General features: G+C 42.6%; 1 protein-coding gene across 1 annotated transcript; it reads left to right on the plus strand.

The window, feature by feature from the left end:
• The first annotated feature begins 310 nt into the window (after positions 1-310).
• VIM (vimentin) lies at positions 311-11,863 on the plus strand. The gene is made up of 9 exons (XM_006119549.2): positions 311-939; positions 1,833-1,893; positions 6,384-6,479; positions 6,559-6,720; positions 7,246-7,371; positions 9,314-9,534; positions 9,644-9,687; positions 10,581-10,666; positions 11,500-11,863. The coding sequence occupies exons 1-9, from the start codon at positions 395-397 to the stop codon at positions 11,539-11,541; spliced, it is 1,383 nt and encodes a 460-aa protein (XP_006119611.2). The 5' UTR covers positions 311-394; the 3' UTR covers positions 11,542-11,863.
• Positions 11,864-12,255: the final 392 nt, after the last annotated feature.

Here is a 12,255-nt window from a genome sequence, read left to right on the forward strand (position 1 = left end):
ACTGACCCTTCCCCCACACCATGCCTCCTACAGACCCCCATCTGTTCTTTGTGCCCTCCCCGCCCCCGCCTCCCCCAGCCTCCCGCCCTGACCCCTCATTCCGAGCCACTGGCCCCCACTGCAGAGCGCCCCGGCCCGCCCGCAGCCTTTGTGAGCAAGTCGGGCAGGGAGTGGAGGGAGGGACCCCGGCGTCCCGGCCCGGCCCCGCCCGGCGCGGGGGAGGGGGCTCTGTGCCGGGCGGGGCAGGGCTGGCTGGCGGCAGAGCGGGCCGAGCTCGGGGCGTGGCGGGGGTATAAATACCGCCGCGGGCAGACGCTGCCGCTCTCCTTCGCCTGTCGCTCTCGCAGCCGGACCCTGCACGCCTGGGATTACAAAGCTCCGGCCGGCCGCCGCCATGAGCACTACCAAGACCTCCTCGTACCGCAGGATGTTCGGGGGCGGCAGCCGCCCCAGCACCTCGGGCAGCCGCTACGTCGTCTCCTCCAGCCGCTACTCGCTGGGCAGCGCCATCCGCCCCAGCAGCAGCCGCATGGTCTCCTCCTCGCCCGGCGGCCTCTATGCCACCAAGTCCTCGGCCCTGCGGCTGCGGAGCAGCCTGCCCCCCTCGCGGCTCCTGCACGACACCGTGGACTTCTCGCTGGCCGATGCCATCAACACGGAGTTCAAGGCCAACCGCACCAACGAGAAGGTGGAGCTGCAGGAGCTGAACGACCGCTTCGCCAACTACATCGACAAGGTGCGCTTCCTCGAGCAGCAGAACAAGATCCTGCTGGCCGAGCTGGAGCAGCTGAAGGGCAAGGGCACCTCCCGCCTGGGGGACCTCTACGAGGAGGAGATGCGGGAGCTCCGCCGGCAGGTGGACCAGCTCACCAACGACAAAGCCAGGGTGGAGGTGGAGAGGGACAACCTGGCCGACGATATCCTCAGGCTGCGGGAGAAGTGAGTGCCACGGGGCGGATGGGTGGGGAGGGGGCGCCCAACCTCGCTACTTCCACCCAAGAGCTGGGGGGAGGGTCGAAGATGCAGTCGGTACCCTCAAAGTGTGAGAAACTTCCTCCCCTGCGCCTGAGAACAGCTGGAAGCTGTTCTGAGGCTTCAGCATCAGGGAGGTGGCGGGAGCGCACAGATCCAACCCACATGGTTAACTAACGGTTTGGGCACGCCTGAGCTAATTTACCACCGTGAGCCAAAACAAGGCTGATGTGTATTAGTCACGGGCTCTTCTAGTACAGATTAAAGTTCAGGGAGCAGGATTTCGTGGAAAACCATCACGAGTGGTTACCATCGTCTGAGAATCCCAAAGTTCAGTCTGATATTTTAAGACCATGCAGTCAAAAAAATTACAAAAGTTAGCTTTGCCACTCATCTGAGCCCTTAAACTTAATTGTGTTGCTCGGAGACTCTTACAAGTTTTTGGTGGCTTTACACACCAAAGTTTTGAAAGTCAATCAGCTTCTTTAAATATTGCTGCCTAACAGAATTTGAATTTACCAAAAGAGGGTTTAAAATCAACCCAAATCTAGGTCAGCCTCTTGTTGCTCATTAGCTGAATAAGCATTAACGGTTTTGGCACTGCTTGTGTTAGGCTGTCTGTGGATTTCAGACTGCTGCAACAGCAGAAAGCTGCAAAGCCCAGTCATGCAAACTTAATAAAGAAGGCACAGACCAGAAAAATGTCAGAATGAGATGCCTTTTCTGAGAGGCCCCATCTTCCCCCTCTGGGATGTTGGCTGGGTGTGGCTACCAGCTGGATTTTACCAGATCCTAGTGCTGAGGTTCTCTTCTCTCCTGCCCCCCACCAAAGTTAATAATCTATATGGTACTATTTTCAGGTTGCAAGATGAGATGATTCAGCGAGAAGAAGCTGAAAACACTCTGCAATCTTTCAGACAGGTTTGTAGTAATTTTTGTATATTAAAATGAGTGCACTGAATGTAAATTCAAATGTGTAACATTGATATAATGTTGGATGTAGGGCCACCTAGTGGTAAAAAGCAACTTGTAAAATTGCAAGACTTCTCTCAGTACCTCCAGGAAGTTTATCAAGGGATCTGCCATTCCTTTAGTCTAGACAATGCTAAAATTAGAAACAGTTAAGTTTTAAAGTAGCTAGAACATATAGCAGGTCTGATTTTTGAACAAATTTGCAATGAACAAATTGAAATAGAAATGTTGTCTTGTATGAATAGGGATAATGTCTGACCCATCATGTGAAACCTTAGCAGCAAATATGCAAGATTTGAGGGGCTGGCTTTTTAGTCAACGTGCAAGTTCACATGTAATAACTACTTGTTTTTCGGTGGGGTGGGGGTGATGCCTACATGGGCAAGGGAACTGCTATTGTTGGCTTTGTCCAAGACTAGCCAATTCTACAAAAGCACTCCAATGTAGAATCACTTTCTGATCCAATAAGGGTGAAAGGGAGCCATCTGCTCGCTTGGCTGAAGGGTATTAATGGTTTCTATGGGATTCACTATGGAATGCAGATACAGGCATTATGGCAAGTGTGGTGGCAGCAGATTGAAATAATAGAACTCTTTGTATTGAAGAGTGGCTTGCTGTAGGCTGCATTCTTACTGAATGTGTAATGATGTAAGCGTAGTTAAAGTTTTATAACACCAGTTATTTTAGATATGGCCCGTCTTGATTCAAAATACCTACTACAGGAAGAACTTGCCTCAACATATGAGAATTTTTTCATATTAAGGTTTTTCTACTTACAAGTCAGATAATGCTGTCTTTCTTGCTGTGCCCACATTTTAGAGGGAGGTCATGACCAGGGATACTAGTTTTCCATGATAAACCCAAAATTCTGACTAAAACCATGAATCTGCAATTAAAATGAGATGCTAGCCTTTGGTTTTCCTAGCCACTATATACATCCATTGAACACAAATTATGATTGAATTCTGAGTTTGAAAACTGAGTGCCTGCTATAAATAATAGAAAGTTAATAGAATTCCAAATTTTTTCTTGAACATGCTGATACATGTGTACTTGATATAATAAAGCTTATCCAAGCTTCTATTATCCCGTTTACCATCTTAACCAAATTACCAGCAGCCTGAAGCCAATTGTCTGAGCCCTCATCTTAAAATAGCAATATTCTTTGCCAATTCTTCTAATATATCCACATTTTTGATTTTCTGATCTGCCCCAAACCCCAATTACATTAAGTAGGGTTTCACAGTGTGATTTACATTCTGTCAAACACTACTAATGATTCTAACTCCCTTATCTGTGCCTCAGTTTACACATTTTACAGCTGTGGGGAATAACTTTGTTGGTAAAGTTATTTGAGAACTACTGTGTAAACGCTACCAGAAGTGTTCTTGCAAGCTCAGACTTTGTTACCAAAATGTCTAACTTGGACTATATATTTAGTTGGGGATATAGTTCTTGGTATTTTTAAGGACTTACCTCTTGTGACTTTTTTTCTGTGCAGTCTATCAGTGTGAAAAAGCATTACTAGAATTTCTTGTCTCCAGACAGCTGGGCTCAGATATGGCTTCATTCACAAAGTTTAGAATAGTATTCTAGAGTCCATCTAAATGACAACCAGAAGCTTGCCAGTCAAGCTCAATTGTGCAAACATAGTCCCAAACCTGGCTCAAGACAAATAGCATGAACTTTGTGAGAATGAAGGCATAATAAATGGAGTTGCTTGCCCAACATGTGGAAGAAACAAGGAATCACTTAACAGGTTTCAAATTCTTTTGTATTTAAAGAATGAATTGTATGTTTCACAATATCAGGCTTAATGAAGTCTGTTAACTGACTTAAATTGGTTTAAGAGTAGCTATGCAGGACTTCAAATGCATTTAATCTTGGTCTAGTTGCAGTGAGCGGAACTCGATGACAAATCTAGTTAAAGTTGTGCAATGTGTCTTGCATTAGCTGCTTTTAAAGGGTTCTTTTGTGTAAACTGTTGTGTACATTGGGCATCTTTCAGTATGCACACTGTCATATTCCTTAGTGTTAAAACATTACAGCACATTCCATGGACTGAATTAGTTGCCATATATGCTGATATAATGCTTGTATTCTAACATACAGGTCACTCCGTAATTTGCATGTGTGGGGATGTTAAACCCCATTCTTTGCTGTAACTAGATACATGGTACCATCATTAATATTAAAAAATGGGGGACCTGTACTGCTGACCCTTTTAGATGTAAGGGGTTAGTATTGATGCATAGAATTGCATATTTGATACTGGTCAGCAGAAATACAGGCACTAACTATATAAATTTCACTGGCGACCTGTTAAGACTTAAATGCTATTCAGTATGAAGGTGTGCATGTCATGGGTCAGACAATGAATAACTTAAACTTTTTTAAGGTGGGAAAACAAAGTTTTAAGAATGCATGCATCTGAGAAATTAAAAGCCTGAACAATTAGGCACTGGTATGACAAATCTTTCCCCTTTTGCTTGGTAAATGAATTGCAAAAGTTTAACATACAAAACTAAATGAATAGCTTGCTCTGAACTTTCCTGTGAGAAGGAACAGACTGCATCTTCCTACCAGAGCACAAGCTATTTCAGTATTTAAAGGATAGTTGCAGAGAACTGTAGGATACTATTTTTGTGGCACTTAACATTTCACATCAGAACAGCATAGCATTCACCTGGTAAGAGCTGTTCAAGTAAGTCCACTTGCATTGTAGTTGAATAGGTAGCTTTTCATTCTGAAGCAGTTATTTGATTCATCTTGAGTTCATCCATCATTTTGTAAAGGTTCTATGAGCTGCTTGCTATGGGTCACAACCAAGTAGTGCAGAAGCTGCAATGTATACCCAGCTAGTTTCACACCAGCAAATAGATCTAATGAGAGCCCATGGCAAGACTTGCAGGCTGACTTGGCTCAAATTCAGAGAAGCATCTGAAAATACAGGCTTATCCAGTCTTCTAAAATACTTGAGTTTTATGCATAGTGGTGGACATGGGTAAACGAGAGCCTTAAATTAATGGAGATTGCCTATCTCCTAGAACTGGAAGGGACCTTGAAAGGTCATTGAGTCCAGTCCCCTGCCTTCACAGCAGGATCAAGTACCATCCCTGACAAATTTTTGCCCCAAATGGCCTCTGCAAGGATTGCACTCACAACCCCGGGTTTAGCAGGCCAATGCTCAAACCACTGAGCTATCCCTCCCCCCAAGTAAATATTCAAATCTATGCATGCTTGAACAAATTGCATATCTAGCTCCAGCACACTAGTTTGAAAACTTAGTCCTGATGCTAGAACTATGGGCTTCATAAATTCAATCTAAAATGGTGGTCAAAGCTGGGGAAAATACATTGATTTCAGTTGTGCTTAAATTAACTTTAGTGAATTGATGAAGTTTAACTATTGCCTTGTGCTCGTATAATGGAAGCACATGTAGGTAGAGTTGGAATACCTCTAACTAAAGCTTATGAGCTTCAGAGGGGTAGCCAAGCTAGTCTGTAACTGGAAAAACTTTAAAGTGCTGCAAAAGACTTATTTTTTTAAGACTTAACAAAACATGTAAATGGTATCATGAGTTTGTGAAGTGGGTTGTACCCACAAGTTCACAATACCATCCATCTACATGTTTTGTTAGTTTCTAAGGTAGTGCAAGACTATTCCTCTTTTAAAGGGTTATCAAGTTAGCCCCTCTATTGTGGGCTACTATTACAGCTCTTATGCATCTGTTGGGTCAGTTTGATGTTTATGGTAAGTCTTGAACTCCAAGCATACCAGGTACAACTGGAAGTTATTAAAATGGATGGGGGAATACTAATCATTACTGCTGCTGATGGCACATCTGGCATACAATTTAAGATTCACACAATTTAAGAGGATTGTTTGCATGACACTTTGCATAAGGTAGATCACAAGATTTATATAACAACCTCTTTGCAGAATGCCTTGATCTCAAAAGCTTTTAGATCACACACAACCCACCAATGAATTCTTCCTCCCTGAGATTAAAGCATGATAGCACTCTGCTATCTACCTGTGTAATGAGGACTAAGTGTAGTAACATCAAATAGAAGATAGGGATGTGCTCTGACAGAATATACAGTACTACAAATCTGCTAGGGCTTGAGAGGACTAATGAAGCCAGGGAATTTGGCAAGAAATTCCCTTTCTGTAATCCTGACTCAGACCTCCTTAATCAAAAGATAATATAACAAATATATCAGAAAAATCCAAATGGTTTTGAGTTGGCCTGAAACATGTGCTGCTTAGTTTAGTGTGTACACACACCCCTATAATTGACATGCAACTTACAAATAGACTTCAGATTACTACTGGCTACGCACTTTCAGGTGAATTACATTGGGCTGTTTGACTTTGGATCAAATGTTCTGTAAACCTCCTTGTTATGCTGAAGCATGATCTTTCTTTTTAACTAGGATGTTGACAATGCCTCTCTGGCACGTCTTGATCTCGAGCGCAAAGTAGAGTCCTTGCAAGAAGAGATTGTCTTCTTGAAGAAGCTTCATGATGAGGTAATCTTAATTTTTATTAGATGTTAATCTGTACTTTGTCCCATAGAACAATACTTGACTGTCCTTTTTTTGTCCTAAGGAAATCCGGGAACTACAGGCCCAGATTCAGGAGCAACACATCCAAATTGATGTGGATGTTGCTAAACCAGATCTCACTGCTGCCTTGCGTGATGTCCGTCAGCAGTATGAAAGTGTTGCTTCTAAGAATCTTCAGGAAGCTGAAGAGTGGTACAAGTCCAAGGTGAATGTGGCAATAGAGATTTGGCTTACCTTTATATTTTTTTCCAAGATCCAGAATAGTTTTGCCATAATGCATAACTTTACAACCAGGAGGAAAGGCTTATCTTTCCCAAATCAGGAAAACAGGTGCAGCCTGTTAGGACAACAGCAGGCCTTGAGCCTCTGTTGGGTAGTTTAACTTGTTCTGTCGTCTTTCCTATTTACAAAGCTAGAAGCTAGCCATACATTAAAGGGTGGCTTATGTACTGATGAGCTAGGAGAGTATGGAATGGATGTCTAAAGATGTAGCATAGCATATGTCTTTAAGGACTGCCAACTTGAGAGAACGTTAATCTCCTTCTTAACCATCAAATTGGAGAATGAAGAACTGTATCAACATGACACTAGTTTAGAATCTCTTGGCTTCAAGTATTTAGATCTCTCTGTGCTGTAAGTCACCCCAAATCCTCTTATTCCAGTGTCCCAGATAATATTGACACACTTTTATTCAAGTATTATGCAACTGTAAACCTGGGTTTTTCTACAGTTCGCAGATCTCTCTGAAGCTGCTACTAGGAACAATGATGCCCTACGTCAGGCCAAACAGGAGGCTAATGAGTACCGCAGACAAATACAGTCCCTCACCTGCGAAGTTGATGCACTTAAAGGAACTGTAAGTGAGATACTGCAGCTTTTGCCACTTGTGCTGATATCTTGTCACAACAATATAACTGCTAAGATGAATATTACCATAGACCCATATGAATTGAGGTGATCTATCAAACAAAACAGCAGAATAATTGTGTGCTTTGAACATAAACTCAAAAGGACTCTTGATTAGTTTTGTCTTTCTGTTGTGTATTGGCTGGTTATTTTGGAATGGAAGTTTGAGATTGGAGGTGATGGCTACTTCAGCTTTAAAAAATATTTCAAAACTGCAGTAGTGAGTAGAATATATAAGGCAATGTGTTTTGAGTGGGGCGGAGCGTTAAGATTTTGGAAAATGGTCAAGGTTTGCACTCTTCCATGATATGAATGGAGGTTGGGTGCAGGAAGGGAGCGGGGGGTATGGCATTAGGGTGCAAGAGGGAATGTGGGGTCTGGGAAGGAGTTTGGGTGAAGGCGGTTGTGGACTGGGGCTTGGGCATGGGACTGGTGCAGGGGTTTGAATTGTGACTTAGGGCAGGAGGGGACTGTCACCTAGGGCAGGGGATTGGGGTGCAGGTTCTGGGAGGGGGGGCAGAGGAAGGGGAGGGTCTGGGGTGCCAAATGCTGGCTCTGGCCAGGAGCCTTACCTGGGTGACTCCTAACCAGCAACCCAGCAGATTTGAAGCGGCCTGCCTGCTCCATTCCTGCAGTGGTCATGTGTATTGGTAAGCACAAGCCTGCGGGCGGGGGGGAGAGGAGAGTGGTACTTTGTGTTCTGCCTATTGTCCAAACAGGCAGCTCCCACTGGCTAGAAACGAGCCAGTAGGCTTGTGCTGAGGCAGGGGCAGCTCATGAATCCACCCCTCCTCCAGGCTCACAGCTGAGAAAAATGGTCTGGCAGCCACTTCTCTGAGTGGTGTGCAGGTGGAGTAAGGCAAGCAAGGAGCCTGCCTGGGGTTCCCTGCTGCATCTCCAGGCCAGATCTGGCCCGTGGGATGTATTTTGTCTAGGCCTGATATAAGCTAACAGACTAACCCACTGTCAACTACACTTCGGCTGTGTCTACATTGGCATCCCTTTCTGGAAAAGAGATGCTAATGAGACACTTCGGAATTGCAAATCCGCGGGGGATTTAAATATCCCCTCGGCATTTGCATTTATATGGCTGCTGCTTTTCTCCAGCTCGGGGCTTTTGGTCCTTTTCCAGAAGATCCCTTATTCCTACTTTCAAGGAAAAGGGCTTATTTTCCAGAGAATCGTGTCAACGCTGGTGCTTTTCTCCAGCAAAAATCCCCAGTCAGAGAAAAGCGGCAGCCATGTAAACGCAAATGCCGCGGGGGATATTTAAATCCCCCACGGATTTGCAATTCTGAAGTGTCTCATTAGCATCTCTTTTCCGGAAAGGGATGCCAATGTAGACACAGCCTTCATGTTTATCTTAACGCCTTAGCTTTAATGTTTGTATATTTGGACCTCTATGAAACCAAGATTTAAAGGGACACTAGTTACTAAATATCTAAGGTTGTCCAATTCTTTTTGAAGTGGAAACTTCAATAACTAGGCACTATCAATGCTACAAATCTAGGTCTCTGAAAATAAACCATTGACCTGATTTGTACTGTGACACTTTCGGGTGAGGTTCCTCAAGGGCTTCCTTGCCTATTGCACAAGGAATCAAGACCGTACCTCATAACTTCTACTCCAAAGGCAAAATGCACTGACCTTGCCTTCTCTATGTAAATGCTACTGTTGGTTTGTAGTTAATCACTGTGTTGGTCCTATAATTTTGCCTAGGAGAGGATGAGAGCTGGCAAATTAGTCATGTCCTCTTTGAGCCTCTTCCTGTAGTGCGCTAATTATTCATGATGAGGGTATTTAAACTTCTAGGGGCGAGGGGGTTTTAACCCTTCAATAGGTGCTTGCTACTTAACTGCATGCAACACTTGACTTTGCAAATTCCCTTGCAGAATGAGTCCCTGGAGCGCCAGATGCGTGAAATGGAAGACAACTTTGCTGTTGAAGCTGCTAACTACCAAGACACTATTACCCGTCTGCAGGAGGAAATCCAAAACATGAAGGAAGAAATGGCTCGCCATCTTCATGAGTACCAAGAACTGCTGAATGTGAAGATGGCTCTTGATATTGAGATTGCTACCTATAGAAAATTGTTGGAGGGAGAGGAGAGCAGGTAGATAAACTACTGCAGATCTGAGCAGCTAAACTTGAGGAGTAGCTGTTGTATAACAATTGTCAGATTCCAGAGAATAGCTTCACTAAACTTGATTTCTCTCTTACAGAATTACCATGCCTATTCAAACTTTCTCTTCCCTGAACCTGAGAGGTAAGTAAATCAAATGTGTTGTTAATAATGTAGGAAGCTTCTTTGACCACTTGTGTTCTGCTGTGGTAAACTAATACTCTAAAAAATTTCCTTTTCACCTGTGGTTACTTAGGTTTTGATTTCAGAACCTGGGTCTTCCACTTCTTCACTTAACACTAGAGCCCACAAATTAAAATACCAGTACTTGAACTACTTAAGTGGGTGGAGCATTTCTAAATTCAGGAAAAGATTACTTTTAGTTTCCCAAAAAACCCTCTACAACCAATATTTTGTGACTAATCTTGGATGCCCAATTGAAGGCAATTCAGTTTTTTTTCTAGAGGGTGGAAACTCCATACTCCTTGAATCAGGCCCTTTTGAAGTGCCAAAAGAAGCCCTTGAAAATGAACACTTAGGGTTTTTAGCCACTTCCAGAACTCTGCTTACCTGAATTCAGGTATTAGATGTATAGTTTGTAGCCAGTTACTTGTCATCAAAAGCTCAGACTCCTATATTGGGTTTTCTCTAAGGCTACATCTACATTCTCTCTTCCACATCTTTTGAGCATTCCTAGTTTGAAATATAATGGGCTCGCTGTTCCAATGTTTCTAGAATAAGTGCTGTGGACAATGCCAGATTTTGAATTTCTTTGATAATGATGAAAATTAAAAGTAATATTTCAAACAACATATAGGTCTTTATCTAGATCTCTTAGCATAGCTTATTTTGAGTCAATCTGACAATTACAAAACATCTAGCAATTTTAGGATCTTATGTTTGGTGCCTGGCACTTGCCATGGTATAAAGTGCATACTCTTTCCTGTAAAGAACCTCTCCATTCTGAGTATCTGCAGTATCAAATGAGAAACTTAACTAGATCACTATAGAATAAATGACAACTTTTTCATCTGCAGAAACCAACATTGATTCTCACCCTATGGTTGATACCCACTCAAAGAGGACACTCCTAATCAAGACTGTTGAAACTAGAGATGGACAGGTTGGTACTAATTAGTGGAGGAAGTAAAATTTGTATAATGTCTACTTTTATCATATTGCAGCTAGCTGTTATCCAGTACCATTTTAACCTCATTTACCAGAGATAATGGATGCAACACGTACCTTTCTGTAGCTCAAGTTGCTCTAATAATATCACTTGGGCTGGATATTTTGTACAGTTGGAATTTGCACTGGCCCCCTTCAGTAGACTTCATAACCATGCTGTGAAGCCATTTATCCAAGGCGACTACTTCTGTATTTTCAGATATATCTGGAAATAGGTTAGATTCTGAAGTAGCATCCCTAAAAGCGATTTAGTCCTACAATATGGCAGGCAAACAAGGTGCATGTAAACAGTGTTATTCCCCCATGCTTTTTGTGCTCATTCTTCAACTTGAAATTGAATTGACCAATAACTTTTTTCTCTAAGCAAATGGCTGTCCTCAGCTTTTACTTATTCCATAGTGAAAGCTAAAACCTGTTAATAGGTTTTCTAGATTTATTAGGCCAGGTCTACACTACAGATAAGCTTGAATCAGCTGTAATCAATCTTCCAGCATTCAAAATAGCAGGTCAAGTAAGGCCATGCTAATTCAAACTGAGGGCCCTCCTGTCTATGCTGGTAGTCCTGCTTTTGAGGAGTTAAAAGTTGAAGAGTGCTCCCTTGGTCTTCCCCCAGTGTGGACAGCACCAAATTTCAGCTTAAGATGTGTCAGCATCCCAACTAATGCAGCTGAAGTTGCAGATCTTAATTCAAACTTCTCCTAGGGTAGATCAACTCGTGTAACCTCCTGAAATTGCTCAATTAATGTAAGCTTTCTTATTATTCAACAGGTTATCAATGAAACTTCCCAGCATCATGATGATCTGGAGTGAAAACCCTAGAGAAACTGCACATTTCTCACTTGTGCAGGGAAACAATTCTTACCAGCAAAATTCAAGTGTCCCTGTCTTAAAGGAAGAAACAGCTTAAGTGCCTTTCTGCAGTTTTTCCAAAAGCGCAAGATTATTATGCTAGAGAATAGGTGTTAGATCTTGCAAACTGACTCTCCCTGAAGGTTTAGCGTTTACAATGGAGTCTAGTTTACAGATAGCAATATCTTGTGCTGCAATACTGTTTGTTTATGAATTCAGTAAAACTGCTTTTTCCAGCACAATATGAACAAACTCACGCTTCAATAAATATTTGGAAAATGGCTTTTAATGTGTTGTGATTAAACTTCACTTTCCCACAGAAAGCATTAGCTACTTTCAACAGAGTTGCCATTCTATCAACCTGCATAATTCCATTAATGATTGGTGTCTGGAGCTTCCTTAGAATAAAATAGAACATTTGAAAACTAAATTTCCTCACTTCCCTAATTTTGGCTTGCTTCAAATTATGATAGAGGAGCACTAGGCTCCTCTATCAAATTAAATGGATTACACAAGCTGGTACATGAATAGATGCAAGTTGAGCGCTTGTTGATGGAAATAACTAGCTATTAAAGAACATATTAACCTTGCTTTGACTTGTGAACTTCCAAGCTCATGGGAACTGCAGGTGTTCAGGCTGTGGAGTGACTCTTCTAATTGATATAGAAATTTGGT

Source organism: Pelodiscus sinensis, chromosome 2 (assembly GCF_049634645.1).
Source record: "Pelodiscus sinensis isolate JC-2024 chromosome 2, ASM4963464v1, whole genome shotgun sequence".
Lineage (NCBI taxonomy): Eukaryota > Metazoa > Chordata > Testudines > Trionychidae > Pelodiscus > Pelodiscus sinensis.